The sequence below is a fragment of the Prionailurus bengalensis genome, chromosome E2 (genome assembly GCF_016509475.1).
Source record: "Prionailurus bengalensis isolate Pbe53 chromosome E2, Fcat_Pben_1.1_paternal_pri, whole genome shotgun sequence".
NCBI classification, from domain to species: Eukaryota; Metazoa; Chordata; class Mammalia; order Carnivora; family Felidae; genus Prionailurus; species Prionailurus bengalensis.
In genome coordinates this window covers 12,410,939-12,433,199 of record NC_057352.1, presented here as the reverse complement: position 1 = coordinate 12,433,199, position 22,261 = coordinate 12,410,939, and the positions used below count along the sequence as shown (strand labels likewise).

General features: G+C 42.1%; 1 protein-coding gene across 2 annotated transcripts in view; it reads right to left on the bottom strand.

Annotated features, from left to right (window-relative positions):
• ZNF112 (zinc finger protein 112) overlaps positions 1-21,588 on the bottom strand; it is a 33,769-nt gene extending 12,181 nt beyond the window's left edge. Inside the window, exons 1-3 of one of the 2 annotated variants that reach the window (XM_043598668.1) lie at positions 21,480-21,588; positions 6,016-6,063; positions 2,516-2,642 (exon numbers count right to left, since the gene is read on the bottom strand). In XM_043598668.1, coding sequence (XP_043454603.1) covers positions 2,516-2,642; positions 6,016-6,030 — 142 coding nt within the window. In that variant the 5' untranslated portion in view covers positions 6,031-6,063; positions 21,480-21,588. Of the gene's footprint in view, positions 1-2,515; positions 2,643-6,015; positions 6,064-21,479 lie in introns of those variants that run through there. The other variant, XM_043598669.1, reaches the window with a different exon arrangement.
• Between the last annotated feature and the right edge of the window lie 673 nt (positions 21,589-22,261).

Genomic DNA, 22,261 nt, shown 5'->3' with positions numbered 1-22,261 from the left:
TAACTGTGAAGGAGGTACTAAGGCAGAAAATCATTTTGTAATGACCATGGTAAAGACTGGAGAAGGCAAGAATCATCACTGGATGCTGAATCTATAGGGAAATATTTGTGTAGTCTTAAAAAGTGTTGCCCTATGATTGCAAGAGAAACAAAGCAGTGATTTTATAGTGGAGAAATTGAATACCTTGACTGGGTGGTCAAAATTAGCACCACCGGGGCGCCTGGGTGGCTCCGGCAGTTGAGCGTCCGACTTCGGCTCAGGTCATGATCTCGCGGTTCATGGGTTCAAGCCCTGCGTCAGGCTTTGTGCTGACAGCTGGGAATCTGGAGCCTGTTTTGGATTCTGTGTCTCCCTCTCTCTCTCTCTGCCCCTCCCCTGCTCACATTCTGTTTCTCTCTCTCTCAAAAATAAATAAACATTTTTAAAAAAATTAGCACCAGCCACGGGGGACAGAACTGTGTGCCTCTATATGTGATATTCTCAAAAGGACTACCAATATAGAGTTCCAGCCAGAATGCATCATCTGAACCTAATTACAAGGGAAGTCTCAGGAATATTATATGCAAAATGGGGAAAGGGAATTATAGCGTTCTTCCAAAATGTCACTGTCATAAAAGACAAAGAAACTGTGTGGAAATGTTCCAAATTAAAGAAGATTAAAGAGACATGGCAGCCAGACTAGACTCAAGACTAGGCCTTGCTCTGGGGAGAGAAAAATCGGCTTTAAGGAATGTAAGTTGCTCTACTGTTACAATCAGAGCACAAATGAAAGATGATGTAAAAGTATTATATCTGCACGGGGAATACGTGAGAGAATATTGCTATTTCTACAAAATGGACCGTCTCGTGAAGAATTAACCATGCCCAAAGAGACGCCTGGTCTCTGTCCTCAGCTCTTGGGAAGTGATCTCTAAGTCCTGGGGATTTCCTGTCTGTTGTGGGTGTCTTTCTCACCTGGAGGCCCTGGGCTACAATGTGACTTCTGGTGGGGCCTGTGGCCCACCTGCTATCGGCTTGATTTCCAGAGGGGCTGGAAACTAAGGTCAGCCTCACAGGTGTCCAGCCACATCGCTACGGCCAAACCGCAATAAAAGCTCTGGGCACCTTGGCTCGTGTGAGCCTCCCTGGCTGGCGACACTCCACGTGCAGGATGATCCGCCACCGCCGGGCACAGTTAGTGCTGTGCACGACCCCTCTGGGAGAGACCGCTAGGAGCTGGTGCCCGACACCCCCTGGGTTCTGCCCCAGGTGCCTTTTCCTGTGGCTGATTTTTTTTTTAATGTTTATTTATTTTTGAGACAGAGAGAGACAGAGCATGAATGGGGGAGGGGCAGAGAGAGAGGGAGACACAGAATCCAAAGCAGGCTCCAGGCTCCGAGCCATCAGCCCAGAGCCCGACGCGGGGCTCGAACTCACGAACTGTGAGATCGTGACCTGAGCCGAAGTCGGACGCTCAACCGACTGAGCCACCCAGGCACCCCTTCCCATGGCTGATTTTAACCTGTATCCTTTCCAGGTAATAGAGCGGAACCGTGGGGATAACAGCTTTCAGGGCATTCTGAGAGTCCCTCTACCGAATTATTGAGGCCGAGGGTTATCTGAGGGACCCCTGAGCTTGCGACCGGTGTCAGACTGAGAGTAGCCTTGGGGACTCCCAAACTCTGCATACACACTGAAGTATTCAGAGATAAAGGGCCATGTCGTATGCAATTTACCCTCCAGTAGCTCAGAAAAAATTATCATACATATACATATGTTTTCATATATACACACAAATATATTTGGAGAGAGAAAAAATATTTTATTTTACAAAAATAAATGGGGTATAATGTTACTATAGGTGAATCTAGGTAGAAGCTATAGGGGTGTTCTTGTTTTCTACCTTGGCAAATGTTCTGTACATTTGAAGTTATTTACAAAAACATTTTCTAAAAATTTTGTTAATGTTTATTTATTTTTGAGATAGAGAGAGAGAGGGCAAGCAGGGGAGAGGCAGAGAGAGAGAGGGAGACACAGAATCCGAAGCAGGCTCCAGGCCATGAGCACACAGAGCCTGATGCAGGGCTCGAACCCACCAAACTGTGAGATCATGATCCGAGCCAAAGTCATATACTTAACCGACTGAGCCACCCAGGCACCCCTACAAAAACATTGTTAAAGCAAAAAACAAAAACCAAAAAATAAGAAACCTCTGAAACATCAAGTTAATAAACAGTTACCGTTACTGGCACCCTGGCCGGGGGTGGGGGTGGGGGGGGGGAGAAGCTGAGCAACTCACTAAATTGATTTCACAACAAACCATGTTGCAGAACCACAATTTGCCCATTGACATAGTTGGAAGGACGGATTTTTGCCTAGACAGAGACATCTTGTCTGTGTTGTACAGGGATTATTAGGTCTCTTATTTGGCCAAGCTCAGAGGATGGTTTCAAGAGTCCCAGAGCTTGAGACACCCGAGCGCATTTAAAGACACCCCAAGGCGGCTGGCATTCAGTCACCGCATGCCTGTCCTCACCCACAGAGACCAGGTTCCGGAAGTTCTCCAGCATCACGTCTCGGTACAGCTTCCTCTGGGTGGGGCCCAGCAGCCCCAGCTCCTCCTCACTGAAGACCACGGCCACATCCTTGAACATCACCGGCTCCTACAAACACCGAGCACACGCAGACCATGCTTATGGAAGGGGGCAGCATGAAGTGTGTGTCAAGGATGGGAAGCTGCTCTAGAATCTGGGGACCCAATCGAAGTAGCTGCCTTCTGTTTGCCTTCCACACTACTCGCTCCAGCCACCAAAAGGGCTGCAAGAAAAGAACTCCTTGCACACCAAGTTGCTGCCACACAAACAAGTAAATTGCTCCCTTTTTGATGGCACTCTTACAGGCAAGTCCCTGGAACTGTGGCATCACGGGCTACCGATATTTTAAAGTCACCCTTACTGTTGAAGCGTCTAGCTCGTCCTCTGTACCCCCTCTGGAGTGTGCAGCGTTTATAATGTTGTGATGTGCGCAAGGCTTCACGCGGGAAGGCTCTGCCTCATGCTAGCTATGTGACCCTGGAAAAGTTCTCGATTCTCTCACCTGCATGCTGATACGCGCAGCATAGGGTACTGATAATAAAACGAGTGACCTAAGTACCCGATAGATGTTAACTGTTATCATAATCACTCTTACGACCGGCTTTCATCCCATTGCGGGGCTGTATAGTAAGTCAAGGAATTGATGGCCTAGGATACAAGGCACTGATCCAGACGATGCATGCTGACTTAGTTTCAGCTTATCTATTATAAACAAGGCTGAAAAAAAAAAAAATTCCTTTCACAGAGACCCTGGCTCATCCCCTTAAAATAAATTCCAAAAAGTAGAAATGGTGATGCTGAAGGACAGCTTTTAGTGTTTTGAGCTCTTAACGACAGGTGTTTCCTCCAAAAAGATTGTTCTTGCTTTTTCTTCTTCCAAGTACAAATTCCTAAACCTCTATACCCTGGCCAACACTAGACATGAATACCTAAAAAAAAAAAAAAAAAAAAAAAAAAGTCTGTGATAATCTCAGAAGTAGACATGGAAAGTAAACACCAGCTATTTAGCAAAAATGGTTACAAAGGTGGCTAGCAATGAAGACCATTCCCTCTTCACGTATTTGCTGGGCGTCTCTTATTTCTTGTCGCATTCCAAATATTCGTTTGGGGGACATTCAGTCCTTTTCTTCCAAATACGCTGTAAATACTTCGCATTCTACTTTGCTGTTTGTCTTCTAACTTTTTACTGCAGGGGGTTTAAATCTTTTGAATGAAGACCGGGTCAACGCTGCATCTGTTCTGGCTGGAGCTCTAAATATCACGACCCAAGGCCTTCAGTCTCTGCGAGAGAACACTGCTTTGGTTTTGGATTTCGTTTTGTTTTGTTTTGCCTCTCTTTCCTCCCAAACGATGCGCCTGATACTCTTGATCCAGGAGGGAAAGGCTTTGGAGTTGGCCAGACACTTGTCTGCTGGAGGAACGTGAGCAGGACTTGGACCTCCAGGGCCGTCTTACCTTCATGTTAACATTGCAGATTATTCTAAATTCCCCTCGGGGCAGTGAATGAAGGAACAGGTGCAAAGTGCCTGCCTGTCCTATCGTCTAAAAATTTTTTTAATGAAGTCTATCGGTCTAACAAAATGAGTTAATATACAAGGAGTGAAACACAAGGACACATCCACAGACACACACGAAGAAAGTTTCAGGTCTTGGGAAGAGAAACAAAATCTAGCTCTTTTTGTCTGAAAACATCGCACACAATTTTTTTCTGTGCTCAGCTTCAGTAGGATTCGGTTAGACAGAACCACCTTTTAGGTATTCTTTTTATAAAGTAGCCGAGGCATTAGGAAAAAAAAATTTTTTTTTTTTTTAGTTTTGAGTCCCTACAACAGAAGGATAAATTGTATCAGAATTCTCTCAGAATTGCTTTTTTGGGAAAGATTGTTGGTAGTAAAACCGATATTGTTGCCTTAAACTGTGAGAATTCCCAAGAACTTAACTTGTGAATGGGGCATAGTTGAAAAGGGGGCAGGGACGGCAGTTCATTGAAATTAATAAAAGATGACGCGTTAGGTGAAATAATTTTAAGTGAAAAAAATTCAAAATTATAGCTATTGTTGCATATCATAATGCATATGAAGTGACTGTGGAAAAAGGTAATTTATAAGCAGAATAATGTGTGGGCCTTTTCATTTTAAAACTTTTTTTTTTTTTTTTTTTTTTTTTTTTTTTTTTTTTTGGCAGGGGCACCTGGGTGGCTCAGTCAGTTAAGTGTCTGACTCGATGTCAGCTCAGGTCATGATCTCATAGTCCCGAGATTGAGCCCCACATCGAATTGGGTGCCACGCCCAGCATGGAGCCTGCTTAAGATTCTCTCTCCCTGTTTCTCTGCCCCTCCCCTGCTCACACACTCTCTCTCTTTCTCTCAAATAAATAGTTTTTTTAAAAATTATTTTTTGGGGGGTGCCTGGGTGGCGCAGTCGGTTGAGTGTCCGACTTCAACCAGGTCACGATCTCGCGGTCCGGGAGTTCGAGCCCCACGTCAGGCTCTGGGCTGATGGCTCAGAGCCTGGAGCCTGTTTCCGATTCTGTGTCTCCCTCTCTCTCTGCCCCTCCCCCGTTCATGCTCTGTCTCTCTCTGTCCCAAAAATAAATTAAAAACGTTGAAAAAAAATTTTTTTTAAAAAATTATTTTTTGGGGCACCTGGGTGGCTCAGTCGGTTAAGCGTCCGACTTCAGCCAGGTCACGATCTCGCGGTCCGTGAGTTCGAGCCCCGCGTCAGGCTCTGGGCTGATGGCTCAGAGCCTGGAGCCTGTTTCCGATTCTGTGTCTCCCTCTCTCTCTGCCCCTCCCCCGTTCATGCTCTGTCTCTCTCTGTCCCAAAAATAAATAAAAAACGTTGAAAAAAAAAATTTTTTTTTTTTAATTATTTTTTGGGGCACCTGGGTGGCTCAGTCGGTTAAGCGTCCGACTTCAGCCAGGTCACGATCTCGCGGTCCGTGAGTTCGAGCCCCGTGTCCGGCTCTGGGCTGACGGCTCAGAGCCTGGAGCCTGTTTCCGATTCTGTGTCTCCTTCTCTCTCTGCCCCTCCCCCTTTCATGCTCTGTCTCTCTGTGTCTCAGAAATAAATAAACATTAAAAAAATTTTTTTAAATTCTTTTTTAAAAAGATTTTATTTTTTAGTAATCTCTATACCCGATGTGGGGCTCAAACCCACAACCCCAAGATCAAGAGTCACACACTCCGCCGACTGAGCCGGTCAGGTGCCTCCCATTTTTTAAAATGTCTATTTCTCTTGCACACTATTGTTTGTGCAAGAAGAAGAACACAAAACAGAAACTGAAAGGAAAACGTGTTTTAAAAAGAAACTGCGTGGCACCTAGATGGTCTTAAACATCTGCTGTGGTTCTTTCTTCTTGGCAAGGAAGAGAAAAAAGCGTGTCCCCCTCAGTGAGAAGTGAAATAATGCGCTCAGTGACGGAAGTGAGAACTCCAGCTCACCTGGAACTTGATCATTTTCTCCTCCTTTTCCCAGGGAAAGGCGGACACCTGAGAAGGCAAAACAAGGCACTGAGAAAGGAACCAGGCGAGGGAGGGAAACGGAGCTTGGTGCAAAAGAGAAAAAGGCGGCCCAGTGTCGGCCGGATTCCAGCCACCGGTGAGGTTTCTCCTGGCAGGACGCCCGCAAGCCGGGACAGGCTGCACAGTGACCCTCAGCCCTCCCTCCTCACGTTGCCTTTCTGCTCCTAAGGAACTCGCCCCGATCCTGCGACACGTGGGAAAGGAGAGGCCCTGGGATGTACTGGTTAGAAGCGGACTCGGGCACAAAATTCTGTTTCAAAACCTGGCACCGTTGTGTGTTTGCTGTGTATCTGCTATATGTTGGCACTGCCACAGCATACGCAAGCATAATATAGAACATATAATATGTATCGTAAATATTATATACAATATATGACGTATGACAATATATAACACATGTTATTATACACAATATATAACATACATATAACATATATATTATATATATTATATACAATATGTAACATAATATATAACATATTGTATACAATAAATAATACATAACGTAATATATATTATAGTGCCTATAATATACAATATATGCATCTATTTAACCACGGTTAATTAATAACCTCTCCATGTTTCATTTCTGTAACCTAAAGCAGGAGGATCATAATGGAACCGACATTACCCGATTGCTATTAGGATTACGCGTGAATAGCAGAAAACTATTGCAATTATACCAATTTCTATTATGAGAAAACCAGATACTAATCTTCATCATAAAACCATCCTTGTAAACGTGTCTGGTAAGGCATCTGGGCGGCAAAGAGGACTTACTTCATATTTACACACTGAGACCACCTTCCTGAAAAGTTTAATGATGGATGGGTATTTTAAAATTTATTTAGATTTTATTTCATTATTCATCTTTAAAATTAAAAGAAAAAAAAATTTTTTAACGTTCATTTATTTTTGAGAGAAAGAGACAGAGCATGAGGGGGAGAGGAACAGAGAGAGAGGCAGACACAGAATTGGAAGCGGGCTCCAGGCTCTGAGCTGTCAGCACAGAGCCTGACACAGGCTGGAACCCACAAACCGTGAGATCATGACCTGAGCTGAAGTCGGACGCTTAACCGACTGAGCCACCCAGGTGCCCCTGGCTTTTACCATTCTTAGTGATGGACTCACACTGATTTTTTTAATGGTTGAAAAAAAAATTTTAAAGACTATTATCTTATGACATATGAAAAAATCAAATTTCATAGATATTAATTCACAAATTCTATAAGGCATTGCTAGAACAGAGCCACGCTCATTGTTTAAGTATTGTTTCTGGCTGCTTTCATACCACAGCAGAATCCTATAGTTGCAACAACTGCATTGTATATGTGCAACTTACTACGTTGTACTGTTACAAAGCACAATCCAAATCACCGTGACTCAGTTATAAATCACAAGCACTTCAAGTTAGCACATGTATTGCTATACCACAACGTTTTAACTTGTATTACAGGTACATCCTAATTACATCAAAACAAGAAGATAAAAATAGACTTTCAAAGTCTTACTTTTAAGGCACATTGGAGTGAAATATTTTGTTAGTGAATTAGAAGGCAAAGACATATATATAGATATATATAGATATATATACACACACACACATATATATACATATACACACACATATATATGTATATATATATATATATACACACACACATCAATATATATATATGTATACACACACACACACACACACACACACACACACACACACACATCAACATTATCAGACCAAGCCCTCATCATAAATATCCTCAATTCACAGTAAAGGAGTGGTCAGAAGAATTAGAAAACAAATTCCAAAGGTTGTCTTTTAGTCTTGTTGATTGTTTCCTTCGCTGTGCAGAAGCTTCTTATTTTGATGAAGTCCCAACAGTTCATGTTTGCTTTTATTGCCCTTGCCTCAGGAGAGATATTTAGTAAGAAGTTGCTACAGCCGGGGCGCCTGGGTGGCGCAGTCGGTTAAGCATCCGACTTCAGCCAGGTCACGATCTCACGGTCCGTGAGTTCGAGCCCCGCGTCAGGCTCTGGGCTGATGGCTCGGAGCCTGGAGCCTGTTTCCGATTCTGTGTCTCCGTCTCTCTCTGCCCCTCCCCCGTTCATGCTCTGTCTCTCTCTGTCCCAAAAATAAATAAAAAACGTTGGAAAAAAAAAAAAGTTGCTACAGCCAATGTCAAAGAGATTCCTGCCTGTAACCCTCTAGGATTTTGATGGTTTTCTGTCTCACATTTAGGGAGAACATATTTGCAAATGACATAGCTGATAAAGGGTTAGTATCCACTATCTATAAAGAACTTATCAAACTCAACACCCAAAAAAGAAATAATCCAGTGAAGAAATGGGCAGAAGACATGAATGGACATTTCCCCCAAAACATACAGATGACCGACAGACACAGGAAAAGATGGTCAAAATCACTCATCATCAGGGAAATACAAATCAAAACGACGAGGTATCACCTCACACCTGTCAGAATAGCTAACATTAACCACACAGGAAACAACAGATGTTGGAGAGGATGTCGAGAAAAGTCAGAATGCAAACTAGTGCAGCCACTCTGGAAAACAGTATGGAGGGTCTTCAAAAAGTAAAAAATAGAACTATCCTACAATCCAACAATTTGCACTAGATATCTACCCAAAGGATACCAAAATACCGATTCAAAGGGATACATGCACCCCGATGTTTATAGTAGCATTACCAACAATAGCCAAATTATGGAAATAGCTCAAATGTCCACTGACTGATGAATGGATGAAGAAGTTGTGGCCTGGAATATTACTCGGACATCAAAAAGAATGAAATCTTGCCATTTGCAACAACATGGATGGAGTTAGAGTGTACTATGCTAAGCAAAAAAAGTCCATCAAAGACAGACAAATACTATATGATTTCACGCCTATGTGGAATTTAAGAAATGAAACAGATGAGCATAGGAGGAAAAATGAGAGAGGCAAATCATAAAACAGATTCTTAACTATAGAGAACAAACTGAGGGGTGCTGGAGGGGAGGGGAGCTGGGGGGATGGGTTAAATGGATGATCGGTACTAAGGAGGGCACGTGTGATGAGCACTGGGTTTTATACATAAATAATGAATCACTAAATTCTGCTCCTGAAACGAACATTACAATATATGTTAACTAACTGGAATTTAAATAAAAACTTGAAACTACAAAAAAAAAAAAAAAGAAAGAAAGAAAGAAAGAAAAATTCGAAAATTTAAAATGAAATGTCTCATCGGGACGCCTGGATGGCTCAGTTGGTTAAGTATCCGACTCCTGATTTTGGCTCAGGTCATGATCTCGTGGTTCATGGAATCAAGCCCCACATCGGCTTCTGTGCTGACAGCACCGAGTCTGCTTGGGATCCTCTTTCTCTCCCTCTCCCTCTGCCCCTCCTCAGCTCATACTTGCCCTCTCTCTCTCTTTCTCTAAAAATGAGTAAACTTTAAAGACAAAATGAAGCATCTCATTAGAGCAGACTTTCTTCACCAAAACATAAACGCTTCAGCCAAGAAAGATACAAGGATGGCAAATAAGCGAAAGACGTATCTGCTGAACATCATTAGTCACTAGGGAAATGTAAGTTAAAGTCACAATGAGCTTGTAATACACGTTCATTTAGAATGCCTAAAATTAAAAGTAAAATACAGACAATGCTAAATGACGACCAAGGTGTGGAGCAACTGGAACTTTCATGCATCATTAGTGGAAACGCAGGACGGTAAACAGCCTGGAGAACAGTTTGGTAGTTTCTTATAATGTTAAATATACAATCCCCATAGGACCCAACATTCCTATTCCTGGCTATATACACTAGAGAAATAGGCACAAAAATCTGTACACAAATGTTTATAGCAGCCAAGAACCGGAAACAACCCAAATACCCTCCAGTGGATGGATGAGCAGATAAACTATAATATATGTTATATTATATATATTTTATTAATTAATGGAGTATTAACCAGCAAGAATGGTGAACACTTAGCCAGATGAAGCCGTGATACATACAGTGTGGATGAATGTCAAAAGCATTATGCTGAGTGAAAGAAGCCAGCCTCAAAAGTTTACATATGGTATGAGTTCATTTATATGACACTCAGAAAGACAAGCCTGTAGGGGTCTAGTGGTTGCCGGTAGTTACAGATGTGGTGAAGGATGATTATGAAGAGAAAACAGGAGGGGAATTTGGGGAGCTGATGGGACTGCTCTGCATCGGATGATGGTGGTGATTATATACATTTACACCTGCATTAAAATGAATAAAACTGTACCCCCAAAAGAAAAAGACAGCGAACTTTACAAGAATTGTTTTTTATAAGTCCATTTCCTTATCTGTAATATAAGGGTATTAGGTTTGTTATGAGAAATAAGGTTTTTTCCTTCATTTATTTTATTTTTTGGAGAGAGAAAGCATGTATGTGAGTTGGGGAGGGGCAGAGGAAGAGGGAGAGAACACGAAGCAGGCTCCATGCAGCGCGTGACCTCACGACCGTGAAATCATGATCTCAGCCAAAACCAAGAGTCGGACACTTCACAGACTGAGCCACCCAGATGCCCTGAGAAAGAAGTCAATCTATGTAAACTATTGGAAACACTGCCTCCTAGTCATAACAGTCTACAAATATTTGCTATTATTATTTCTACCGATGTATTTCTTAGGAAAAAATACAGTGATTCTTAGGAAATATGTTTTCGATCATCAAAAGAATTGCCCACCCACTTTTCAACACTCTGAAATAGTTGGTGGATTATATAGCTCACTAATACTAACTGAGATTAAGGAATATCGCCATCGGCCATTTTGCTACCTCATTCCAATTTCAGAAATTCTGCCCTGCCAACATTTCATGCCGGCTGTCTGTTGAGTAGTTATTCTAACCAGAAACCCTGGCCCATCTTATACTGAGTGCTGAACACACAGAGAAAAATATGACATGGTCCCAGCACCACAAGAACTGCAGGTGGATGGAAAGAGAGGGATAAGAAACAAAAAAACCAGACACAGGTAAGCCAAATTCTACACACGAAAACAAAATCCATCACCATCCCTCTCCAAAGTGCCATGTTCTTGTGGAGCCTTCTCAACTAACATTCTCCAAGCATCACAGATGCTTGAAGTGAAAACCTTAGAGTAGGTGCTAACATCTCCCTTTCTTGGTCTTGGATATAAAAAATAAATGATAATCAATTTCTGGCAATTATGACAACCAATGAACCACTAGTTCATGCTGACTCAATGTTGGGGATTTGCTTTAAGAGGCTGAAACAAAAAGACTGGGGGCGGTGGGGGTACAAGGCTGACAGATGGTAACAAGGATTAAATACGGGTGATGGTTCCACTCGGGCTCATTATGGTTACTCTTATTACATTTGGCTATATTTATAAATTTCCACAGTAAAAACTTACGGGAGAAATAAAACCTATATCTACTTTGTAAATCTTTAGTAAAAAAAGCCAAAACTATATATATGGACCAGGAAAACATTAAAATATTAATATTGTTATCTCTACAACCTGTGGTTACTGGCAATTAAACTTTTCTCTTGTGGAACTTGGGTGGCTCGGTTGGTTGAGCGTCCAACGTCAGCTCAGGTCATGATCTCATGGTTGAGCGTCCAACTTCAGCTCAGGTCATGATCTCATGGTTTGTGAGTTTGAGCCTCATATCGAGCTCACTGCTATTAGCCCACTTCTGATCCTCTGTCCCCCTCCGTGTCCCTTCCTCACTGGTGCTCTCTCTCTCAAAAATAAATAAAACTTAGAAAAAAAAAAAAAAGGAAAAATCCCTTTAATAGAGAACAGAACCTTAAAAAAAAAAACTTTTCTCCTTATACCTCAGGTATTTTCTTAATTCTCTACAATATGCCATCATTATTTCTATAATCAGAATATGAACTATAAATTTCTAGGATTGAAGTTTTAAATATTTATTTATTTATTTTGAGAGAGAGAGAGAGTGAACAGGGCAGCAGCAGAGAGGGAGAGAGAATCCCAAGCAGGCTCCACGCTGTCAGCACGAGCCTGATGTGGGACTCGATCTCCTGAACTGTAAGCTCATGACCTGAGCCGAAATCAAGAGTTGGACGCTTGACCAACTGAGCCACTCAGGCACCCCCCTAAGATTTAGTCTTTTTAAATTAAAGTATAGTTGACATATTATGTTTCAGGTATACAACACAATGATTTGATAATTCTACACATTATGCAATGCTCCCCACAGTAAGTGTAATTATCATTTGTTACCATACAAAATTAATACAGTATTATGGACTCTATTCTGTACTTTTTATCCTTGAGACTTATTCTATAACTGGAAGTTGGTACCTCTTAACTCCCTTCACCTATCTCACCCATCACCCCCAGCCCTCTCTCCTTTGGCCACCACCAGTTTGTTCTCTGTATTTATCGGTCTGTTATTGTTGTGTTTGGTTTTTAGATTCTAATATAAGTGAAATCATATGGTATTTGTCTCTCTCTGACTTATCTCACTTAGAAGTATAAATATTATTCCAAATAAAATGCCGTTAAATTACAGATGACTGAAAATATCTTATCAAAAACTCAAAGTTCATTGACATAGCCTTCATGGCCCTCTACAAAAATCCAAAACATGCCTTCTCAACATGATACTAAGCATACTAAGAACTAAGGTAATAGGTTGAAACCTAACTCAAATCCCAGCCTTCCTAGGTGTGTGACCTAGGACAAACAACTTATGCCCTCTGTGTCTCCCTTTTCTCATCTACAACATGGGAATAACAGTATCCATGGGACCCCATAGGGCTCTTGTTGGGATTGCATATGTTAATTCACATAAAATTTCTAGGATGATGTTTAACATTAAACGTTTAAATAGAATCGTTAGGAGACAGGAAGACGGTGGCAGAGCAGGAGGACACTAGGCTTGCCTGGTCCCACAAATGCAACTAGGTAACTATTAGATCAAGCTAAATACCCTAGAAATCAACCTGAAGACTGACGGAACAAACTCTACCACTAAACAGACAGAAGGGGCTACATCCAAGAAGGTAAGAAATGCAGAGATGTAGTTTAGGGGAGAAACAGATCCTGGCTGCTGTCGAGGGGAGGGTGCCGCGATCGTGGAGAAGGGAGCGAGAAAGAGAGGAGCACACCAGGGACACCCGAGGAGAATGTTTCTCCATTGTCAATGGCTTGGAAAGTGAGAGGGGCTGAATTTTGTGCATTCTTACAATTGTGCGGGGCTTAAAGCCTAGAGGTTTTTTGGGTTTGTTTTTTTTTTTTTTTTTTGCTTTTTGTTTTTTGGGTTTTTTCCCTGCATGGCATTTTTTAATTGCACAGGTAGTTTTAAATAAATGGAGGAAACACCTTCCAAAAATCACACTAGCAGGGAAATATTCTGTCAAGCACTTACATAGTCAATTTCCACAGTTTTACATAAGGTTCTTGATATTTACTTTCACTGTACACGAGGGAAAGGAGCCCCCTCAGGCAGGTGTTCTCTCCGCTTTCAGAAACAAACCAAAGGACCTGAAATTGGAGGCAAGCCTGGGATGCCAAGAAGGGGGGAAAGAAATGATAACGGGCCATTCATAAATTCCATGTCCAAGCCGCTTTTTCAATGGCACTTACATAATTTTAGGGCAAACTACTGCCCTTATGATAAAGTTGCGATCTGAAAAGCTGTAATTCTGGATTATAGTAATATATCTCAGTACCTTGCTAGATGATAAAGACAATACTTAGGCTCAGCTATAAGGTTTGAATAGACAAATACTTTAGAGGAATTCCCTAGGACTTTACAGTCTCTCCTTTGAAAGCCTGGAGCTTTAAAAGTCAGTGGGCTCGGCTGAGATAGAGCCCAGAAGGCTCTTGAAGAGAAGCTGTTCTTGAAGAGAAAGACAGGCAAACAACCGAGGGGAATGCAGCACGAAAGCAGCAATCTGAAGAGCAGCTGGGGCACACAGTTGGGAGATTATTTGCTGTTCTCAGAGCATGTCCCCGAGAGGCAGCATTCACAGAGACATCTCCCCAGGATAAAGGAGGTGGCCCGGCACCATTTCCCTCTCCCATCCCTCAGCATAAGCACAGAGCCACCTGCAGAAAGCAGTACGGCACAGATTCTGGCTGCCTAACCTGCCTGCACCAAGCCCCACCCTGCTGTGCTCCAGTGGAACGGCCTTTTCAGTCTCGGCACAGTGGGCCCCTCCCCCAGAAGACCAACACAAACCCCTGCCCTCACCATGTCTCCAGACCAGAGAGTTTTACAGGGCCTCAGTTCCAGTGGAGATGGTGAAGAGACTCATTTCACAAGCAGACCAGAGCACACCTATTTAAAACTCACCAACTTTAGGCCAGGGACCAATCACTGCCCACAGTAGGCAAAGAGAGCCTCTGCAGGCAAGGAGAACCTCTGCAGACAACTGGCCTGAAGGACAGAGCAACCAGAACACAACAGCAGAGTGCATGCAGCACACACTGTAGACACCCCGAAGTGCCAGGCCCTGGGAAATACGTGGCTTCTTTTTCACAAGGTCATTCCTTTCAAGAGCAAAGACATAACTAGCTGTTCTAACACAGAGAGGCAGGCAGAGACTCAGACAAAAGGAGAGGCTAGAAGAATGTATCCCAAATGAAAGAAAAGACAAGCTCACGGCTAGAGATCTAAGTGAAACGGGTGTCACTAACATACCTGATAGAGAATTTAAAGCAACGATCATAAGGATACTCAGCGGACTAGAGAAAGAATGGAGACGTTAGTGGAACCCTTAACACAGTGATAAAAGAGTTAAAAAAGAGATGAAGAGTGCAATAAATAAGATTAGAAACACGCTTGATGCAATGACCAACAGGCTGGAAGAAGTATAAGAACAAATTAATGACCCAGAAGACAAAGTAATGGAAAACAATAAAGCTATATAAAACAGAGAAAGAATTATGCAAAACAAAACTTAGGGAACTCACTGATTCTATCAAACGTAAGATTTGTATCACTGGAGTCCCAGAAGAAGAAGATAGTGAAGGGGGCAGAAAACTTATTTGAAGAAATAATAGCTGGAACTTCCCAAATCTGGGAGAGGAAACAGACATCCAGATCCAGGAGGCACAAGAACCCCCAACAAAATCAACACAAGCAGGCCCAACACCAAGACATATTGTAGTTAAACGTATAAAATACAGTGACAAAGAAAAAAAATCTTAAAACAGCAACACAAAAGAAGTCAGTAACTTACAAGGGAGAACCCAGAAGGCTAGCAGGAGATTTCTCAATAGCAACTACAGGCCAGAAGGGGGTGGCATGATATTTTCAAAATGCTCAATTCAAAAATTCTGCTGCCAAATACACCCTATCTAGCAAGGCTATCATCCAGAATAGAATGAGAAAGAAAGAGTTTCCCAGACAAACCAAAGGAGTTCACGAGGACTAAACCAATCCTGCAAGAAATATTAAAGGGGACTCTGAATGGAAAGGAGAGACCAAAAGTGAAAGTATGAAGGCAAGAAAAACAAAAGCAGTAAAAATGAATATTTATGTAAAAACTCAGTCAAGGAACTCTCTCTCTCTTTCACACACACACACAAATATAAAATATGATGACAAATATAAAAATGTGGGGAGGAAAGGAGAAAAGAATAGGTTCAAACTTAAATGACCATCAAGTTAATATAGATTGCTATATGCAGAAGAGGTTATATACCAATCTAATAGTGACCATATTATCAAAAACCACTGATAAATATGCAAAGAATAAAGAGAAAGAAATCCAAATATATCACTAAGGAAAATAAGCAAAACACGAAAGAGAAAAAGACAAGAAAGGATCAGAGAAAACATAAAACAAGTAATAAAATGGCAATAAGTACATATCTATTGTAATTACTTTGAATGTAAATGGACTAAACGCTCCAATCAAAAAACATAGGGTGTCAGAATAGGGGGGGAAAAAAAGACCCCCTACATATGCTGCCTACAAGAGATTCATTTTAGACCTAACGACACCTGTAGATTGAAAGTGAGGGGATGGAGAAACATTTACCATGCCAATAGATGTCAAAAGAAAGCCAAAGTAGCAATACGTACATCAGACACACTGACTTTAAAACAAAGACTGTAACAAGAGACAAAGAAGGGCCCTATAATAAAGGGGACAATCCAGTAAGAAGATATAACAAGTGTAAATATTTATGCCCCAACATGGAAGCTCCCAAATATATAAAACAATTAATAACAAGCATAAAGAAATTAATTGATAATAATACAATAGTTGGGGACTTTAACAGCCCACTTACATCAATGCACAGATCATCTAAGCAAAAATCAACAAGGAAACAATGGCTTTGAATGACACACTGGACCAGATGAGCTTAACGGATATTTTCCAAACATTCCATCCTAAAACAGAATACACATTCTTTACAAGTGCACACAGAATGTTCTCCTGACTAGATCACATATTAGGTCACAAATCAGCCCGCAACAAATATAAAAAGACTGAGATCATACCACGCATATTTTCTGACACAACACTATGAAACTTGAAGTCAATCACAAGAAAAAATCTGGAAAGACCACAAGTACATATAGGTTAAATAACATGCTACTTAACAATGAAAGGGTCAACAAGGAAATAAAGAAGTTAAAAAAAAATCCACGGAAACAAATGAAAATGAAAACACAACAGTTCAAAACCTCTGGGATGCAACAAAAGTGGTCGTAAGGGGGAAGTATATAGCAATAGAGGCCTACATCAAGAAGAAAGGAAAAAAAAAAAAGAGAAAAATCTCAAATAAACAATCTAACCTTACATCTAACGGAGCTAGAAAAAGAACAACAAACGAAGCCTAAAGCTAGCAGAAAGAACAAAGATTAAAGCAGAAATAAATGATATAGAAACTAAAAACAAAAAACAAAAAAAACAAAAAAACCAATAGAACAAATCAATGAAACCAGGAGCTAGTTCTTTGAAAAAATAAAATTGAAGGGGCGCCTGGGTGGCGCAGTCGGTTAAGCGTCCGACTTCAGCCAGGTCACGATCTCGTGGTCCGTGAGTTCGAGCCCCGCGTCGGGCTCTGGGCTGATGGCTCGGAGCCTGGAGCCTGTTTCTGATTCTGTGTCTCCCTCTCTCTCTGCCCCTCCCCCGTTCATGCTCTGTCTCTCTCTGTCCCAAAAATAAATAAACGTTGAAAAAAAAAAGTTTAAAAATAAATAAATTAATTAAAAAAAAAAAAATAAAATTGAATAAACCTCCAACCAGACTTATCAAAAAGGAAAGGGAAAGGACCCAAATAAATAAAATCACAAATGAGAGAGGAGAAATATCAACCGATACTACAGAAATACAAACAATTATAAGAGAATATTATGACAAAGTATATGCCAACAAACTGGACAATCGGGAAGAAATGGATAAATTCCTAGAAACATATAAACTACCAAAACTGAAACAGGAAGAAATGAAAACTTGAACACACCAATAACCAGCAAAGAAATTAAATCAGCAATCAAAAATCTCCCCACAAACAAAAGTCCAGGGCCAGATGGCTTCACAGGGGAATCCTACCATACATTTAAAGAAGAGGTAATATCTATTCTTCTCAAACTATTTCAAAAAATTAAAAAGGAAGGGAAACTTCCAAATTCATTCTATGAGGACAGCATTACCCTCATACCAAAACCAGACAAAAGACTCCACTAAAAAAGAAAACTATATCCCTGATGAACATGGATGTGAAATTTCTCAATAAAACACTAGCAAATCGGATCCAATAGTACATTAAAAGAATCATTCACCATAATCAAGTGGAATTTATTCCTGGGCTCCAAGGGTGATTCAATAGTCACAAATCAATGTGATATACCGCATTAATACAAGAAAAGATAAGAACCATACAACCCTTTCAATAGACGCAGAAAAAGCATTTGACAAAGTACAATATCCATTCTTAATTAAAAAAAAAAAACCTGAAAAAAATAGGTTTAGAGGAAACACCTCAATATAATAAAGGGCATATACAAAAAGCCCACAGCTAATATCATCCTCAATGAGGAAAAATTGAGAGCTTTTCCCCTATGGTCAGGAACAAGACAGGGATGTCCACTCTCACCATTGTTATTTCACACAGTACTGGAAGTCCTAATCTCAACAATCAGACAACAAAAAGAAATAAAAGGCATCCAAATCGGCAAGGAAGAAGTCAAACTTTCACTATTTGCAGATGACATGATACTATTTTCACTATTTGCAGATGACACGATACTCTATATAGGAAATCCAAAAAAAAAATCCACCAAAAAACTGCTACAACTGACAAACAAATTCAGTAAAGTCACCGGATTCAAAAAAACAGAATCTGCTGCATTCTATATGCCAATAATGAAGCAGCGGGAATCAATCTCATTTACAAGTGCACCAAAAATAATAAGATACCTAGGAATAAACATAACCAAAGAGGTGAAAGACCTGTACTCTGAAAACTAGAAAACACTGATGAAAGAAATTGATGAGGACACAAAGAAATGGAAAGACTTTCCATGCTCATAGGTTGGAAGAACAAATACTGTTAAAATGTCAATACTACCCAAAGCAATCTACACATTTAAGGCAATCCCTAGCAAAACACCACCAACATTTTTCACAGAGCTAGAACAAACAATCCTAAAATGTATATGGAACCACAAAAGACGCTGAGTAGACAAAGCAACCTTGAAAAAGAAAAGCAAAGATGGAAGCATCAGAATTCCGGACTTCAAGTTAAATTACAAAGCTGCAGTAATCAAAACAGTATGGTACTGGCACAAAAACAGACACCAAGATCAATGGAACAGAACAGAAAACCCAAAAATGGGCCCACAATTATAGGGTCAATTAACCTTAGGCAAAGCAGGAAAGCATATCCAATGGGAAAAAGACGATCTTTTCAACAAATCGCGTTGGGGAAACTGGACAGCAACATGCAAAAGAATGAAACGGAACCACTTTCTTACATCATACACAAAAACAAATCCAAGATGGATGAAAGACCTAAATGTGAGAGAGGAAAGCATCAAAATCCTAGAGGAGAACACAGGCAGTAACCTCTTTGATAGTGGCTGTAGCGACTTCTTTCTAGACAGGTCTCCTAAGGTAAAGGAAACAAAAGCAAAAAATAAACTACTGGGATTACATCAAAATAAAAAGCTCTGTGCAGCAAAGAAAACAATCAACAAAACTAAAAGGCAACCTATAGAATGGTAGAAGATATTTGCAAAGTACGTATCTGATAAAGGGTTAATATCCAAAATAAATGAAGAACTTCTACAAATCAATCCCCAACAACAAATAATGCAGTTAAGAGATGGGTAGAAGACATGAGCATACAAGTCTCCAAATAAGGCAGTCAGATGGCCAACAGACACACGGAAAGAGGCTCAACAGCACTTATCATCAGGGAAATGCAAATCAAAACCATAATGAGATACCACCTCCCATCTATCAAAATGGCTAAAATCAACGGCAGAAGAACCACAATTGTTGGCGAAGATATGAAGAAAAGGGAACCCCCTTACACTGCTGGTGGGAATACAGACTGGTGCATCCAAGGTACAAAATGTAAGGAGGTTCCTCAAAAAGTTCTAAATAGAACTACCCCACGACCCAGCAATTGCACGTCTACGTATTTACCCAACGGATATAAAAATACTGATTCGAAGGGATACATGCACCCCGATGTTTACAGTACCATTATCTACAACAACCATATCATGGAAGCCCCTCAACTGATGAATGGATAAGGAAGATGCAATATATGTACACACGATGGAATATTACTCAACCATAAAAAAAGGAATAAAATCTTGCCATTTGCAACGACATGAGTGCAGTTAGAGTCTTACGCTAAGTAAAGCAAGTTAGTCACAGAAAGGCAAATACCATGTTATTTCACTCCTGTGTGGAGTTTAAGACACAAGCAAAGGAAAAGAGAGAGGCAAACCAAGAAACAGACTCTCAACTATAGAGAACAAACTGATGGTTACTAGAATGGAGGTAGTGGAGGGATGGGTAATAAGAGGTGGGGATTAAGGAGGGCACTTGTGTTTTTTTAACGCTTCCTTCCTTCCTTCCTTCCTTCCTTCCTTCCTTCCTCCCTCCCTCCCTCCCTTTCTTTTTTGGGGGGGCGGGGGGAGCAGAGAGACAGAGAGAGAGAATCTCAAGCAGGCTCCAAGCACAGCTTAGAGCCCGAGACAGGCTGGATCCCACCACCCTGGGATCATGACCTGAGCGGCAACCAAGGGTCAGACGCTCAACCGACAGAACCCCCAAGCCGCCCCCAAGGAGGGCACTTGTGATGACCATCAGGTGTTGGATGTCAAAGCACTACATTGTACACCTGAAACTAGTATTACACTGTATGTTAACGAACTGGAATATAAAAACTTTTTAAAAAGTAAGTACAATCCTTATTACTCGTGCCCAAGTACTCCCCCATCCCTTCCTGTATTTAAACAAAAGTCAGGGCATGTTCCTGGTAGAATTTGCAGATGCGTAAAGGAAACATCTTCTCCCCTGAGAGGAGATAACCTAAGAGGAAGAAAGATGCTAAGTCCTACTCAGGTGAGGCTCTTCTTCCAGGAGCCAAAGCGTCATTCCCCCCTCCCAGCAGCCTTTTTCAACGATGTCCAGGCTGGGGAAGGAAAGGAGGCTCAGAGAAATCACAACTTCATCAGAACTCCCATGTACATTACAGTGGACAGTGCAGACAACATCCGGGAGTAACCCCTACAAAAACCTACATTTAGATTAAAAAAAAAAAAAAAAACAAAAAACAATTAGGAATCTGGGTGCAGCTTCGCTTTCTTCAGGGATCTGAGAAAGGCCAGGAGCCGGAACTCTGACCCCCATCCCAGGTTCACAGAAGCTTTCAGGGGACTGAGAAATTAAAAGGTACTGCTAACAGGGGCCTTTTTTTTTTTTTTTTTTTTTTTTAAACCCCAAGCCAAGCTCTAAGTCCTCCACTTCTCCATCCTCCCTTAACTCGCAAAATAACTCTATTAGGTAGACGCTAATATCCACTTGGAGAAGAGGAAAGAGAGGCAGAGACGCACAGAAATTCTCCGAATATGCCACCGCTGGGATGCGGCAGCATTGGCTGGTGGTCGGGGAAAGGGCGGGGAGGCGCAGAGCCAGGAGGAGACCCTCAGCCCCGGCGAGGTGGGAGCCCGGCCCGGCCCCGAGCCGGGGATGCGCCCACCGCCCCGCAATCCACAGAGCTCATTCAAAGGGAACACCAACCCCGCCCTTGGCCGCAGGCGGCTTCTCTTCCCCAGCGTCCAGAGCCTGGTCACCGTGGGCCAAGGCAATGGGAAGCCAGGTCAGTGCGGCCGCGGGGAGGGCCCCCGGGGAGGCAGGGGCTCACCTTTCGCGGAGGAACGAAGGCCGCGGCCTCGCGTACCTGGAGCGGAAGCGACTATGCCTACAGAAACCCCCCCTTGGACTACGTTTCCCAGAATTCCCGGCGGGAGCAGGGACGCCGCCTTGGCCGCCTGCGGCGGAAGTTATCCAGCCTCACTGAGTTCCGGGACTACACTTCCCAGAATTCCCAGGCCACCTCGTCGCCTTCCGAGGGTGGAAGTGTCGGCTGTCCCAGCGAGAGGCTGGATTGTATTTCGGAGCCTGCGGGTCGGAGCGAGTTCCGTAACCCCGAAATGCTGCCACAGGTACAGAACTCCTTGATGTGCTTCTGTATTATCTCCAGCCAACCATGCAAGCGAGGCGTCTTTCGGGAGCGTTAATGCGTCTGACCTTGTGCATCGGTGGACTGCAAATCCCGGAACCTCCTGCGGAGTGGCCTTTCCTCAAGGCTCTCCTCTCTCTTTGGGATAGTCAGTATTTGGACAGGCGGTATTCTCTTTTGGATAGTCAGTACGAATTCTATACCGTTAGTGGAGCTTGGCCGCCCCCTCCCCCGTCGTTTTCTTGAAAAATTTTTTTTCTTCCAAACTAAGTGACAAAAACTAAGAAAAAACTCAACCAAAGCAAACTATGGAGCTGTTCTAAGAAGCTACCTCCTAGAGACCAGTGAACTGGAGAAAAGAGTAGAGGGGAGGGGATTATGGAAAGGAAGGGATGGCGGGCTGGGGGTGGGGGTGGGGATGGGGCTGGGGGTGGGGGTGGGGGTGGGGAGCGGAATGCAGATAC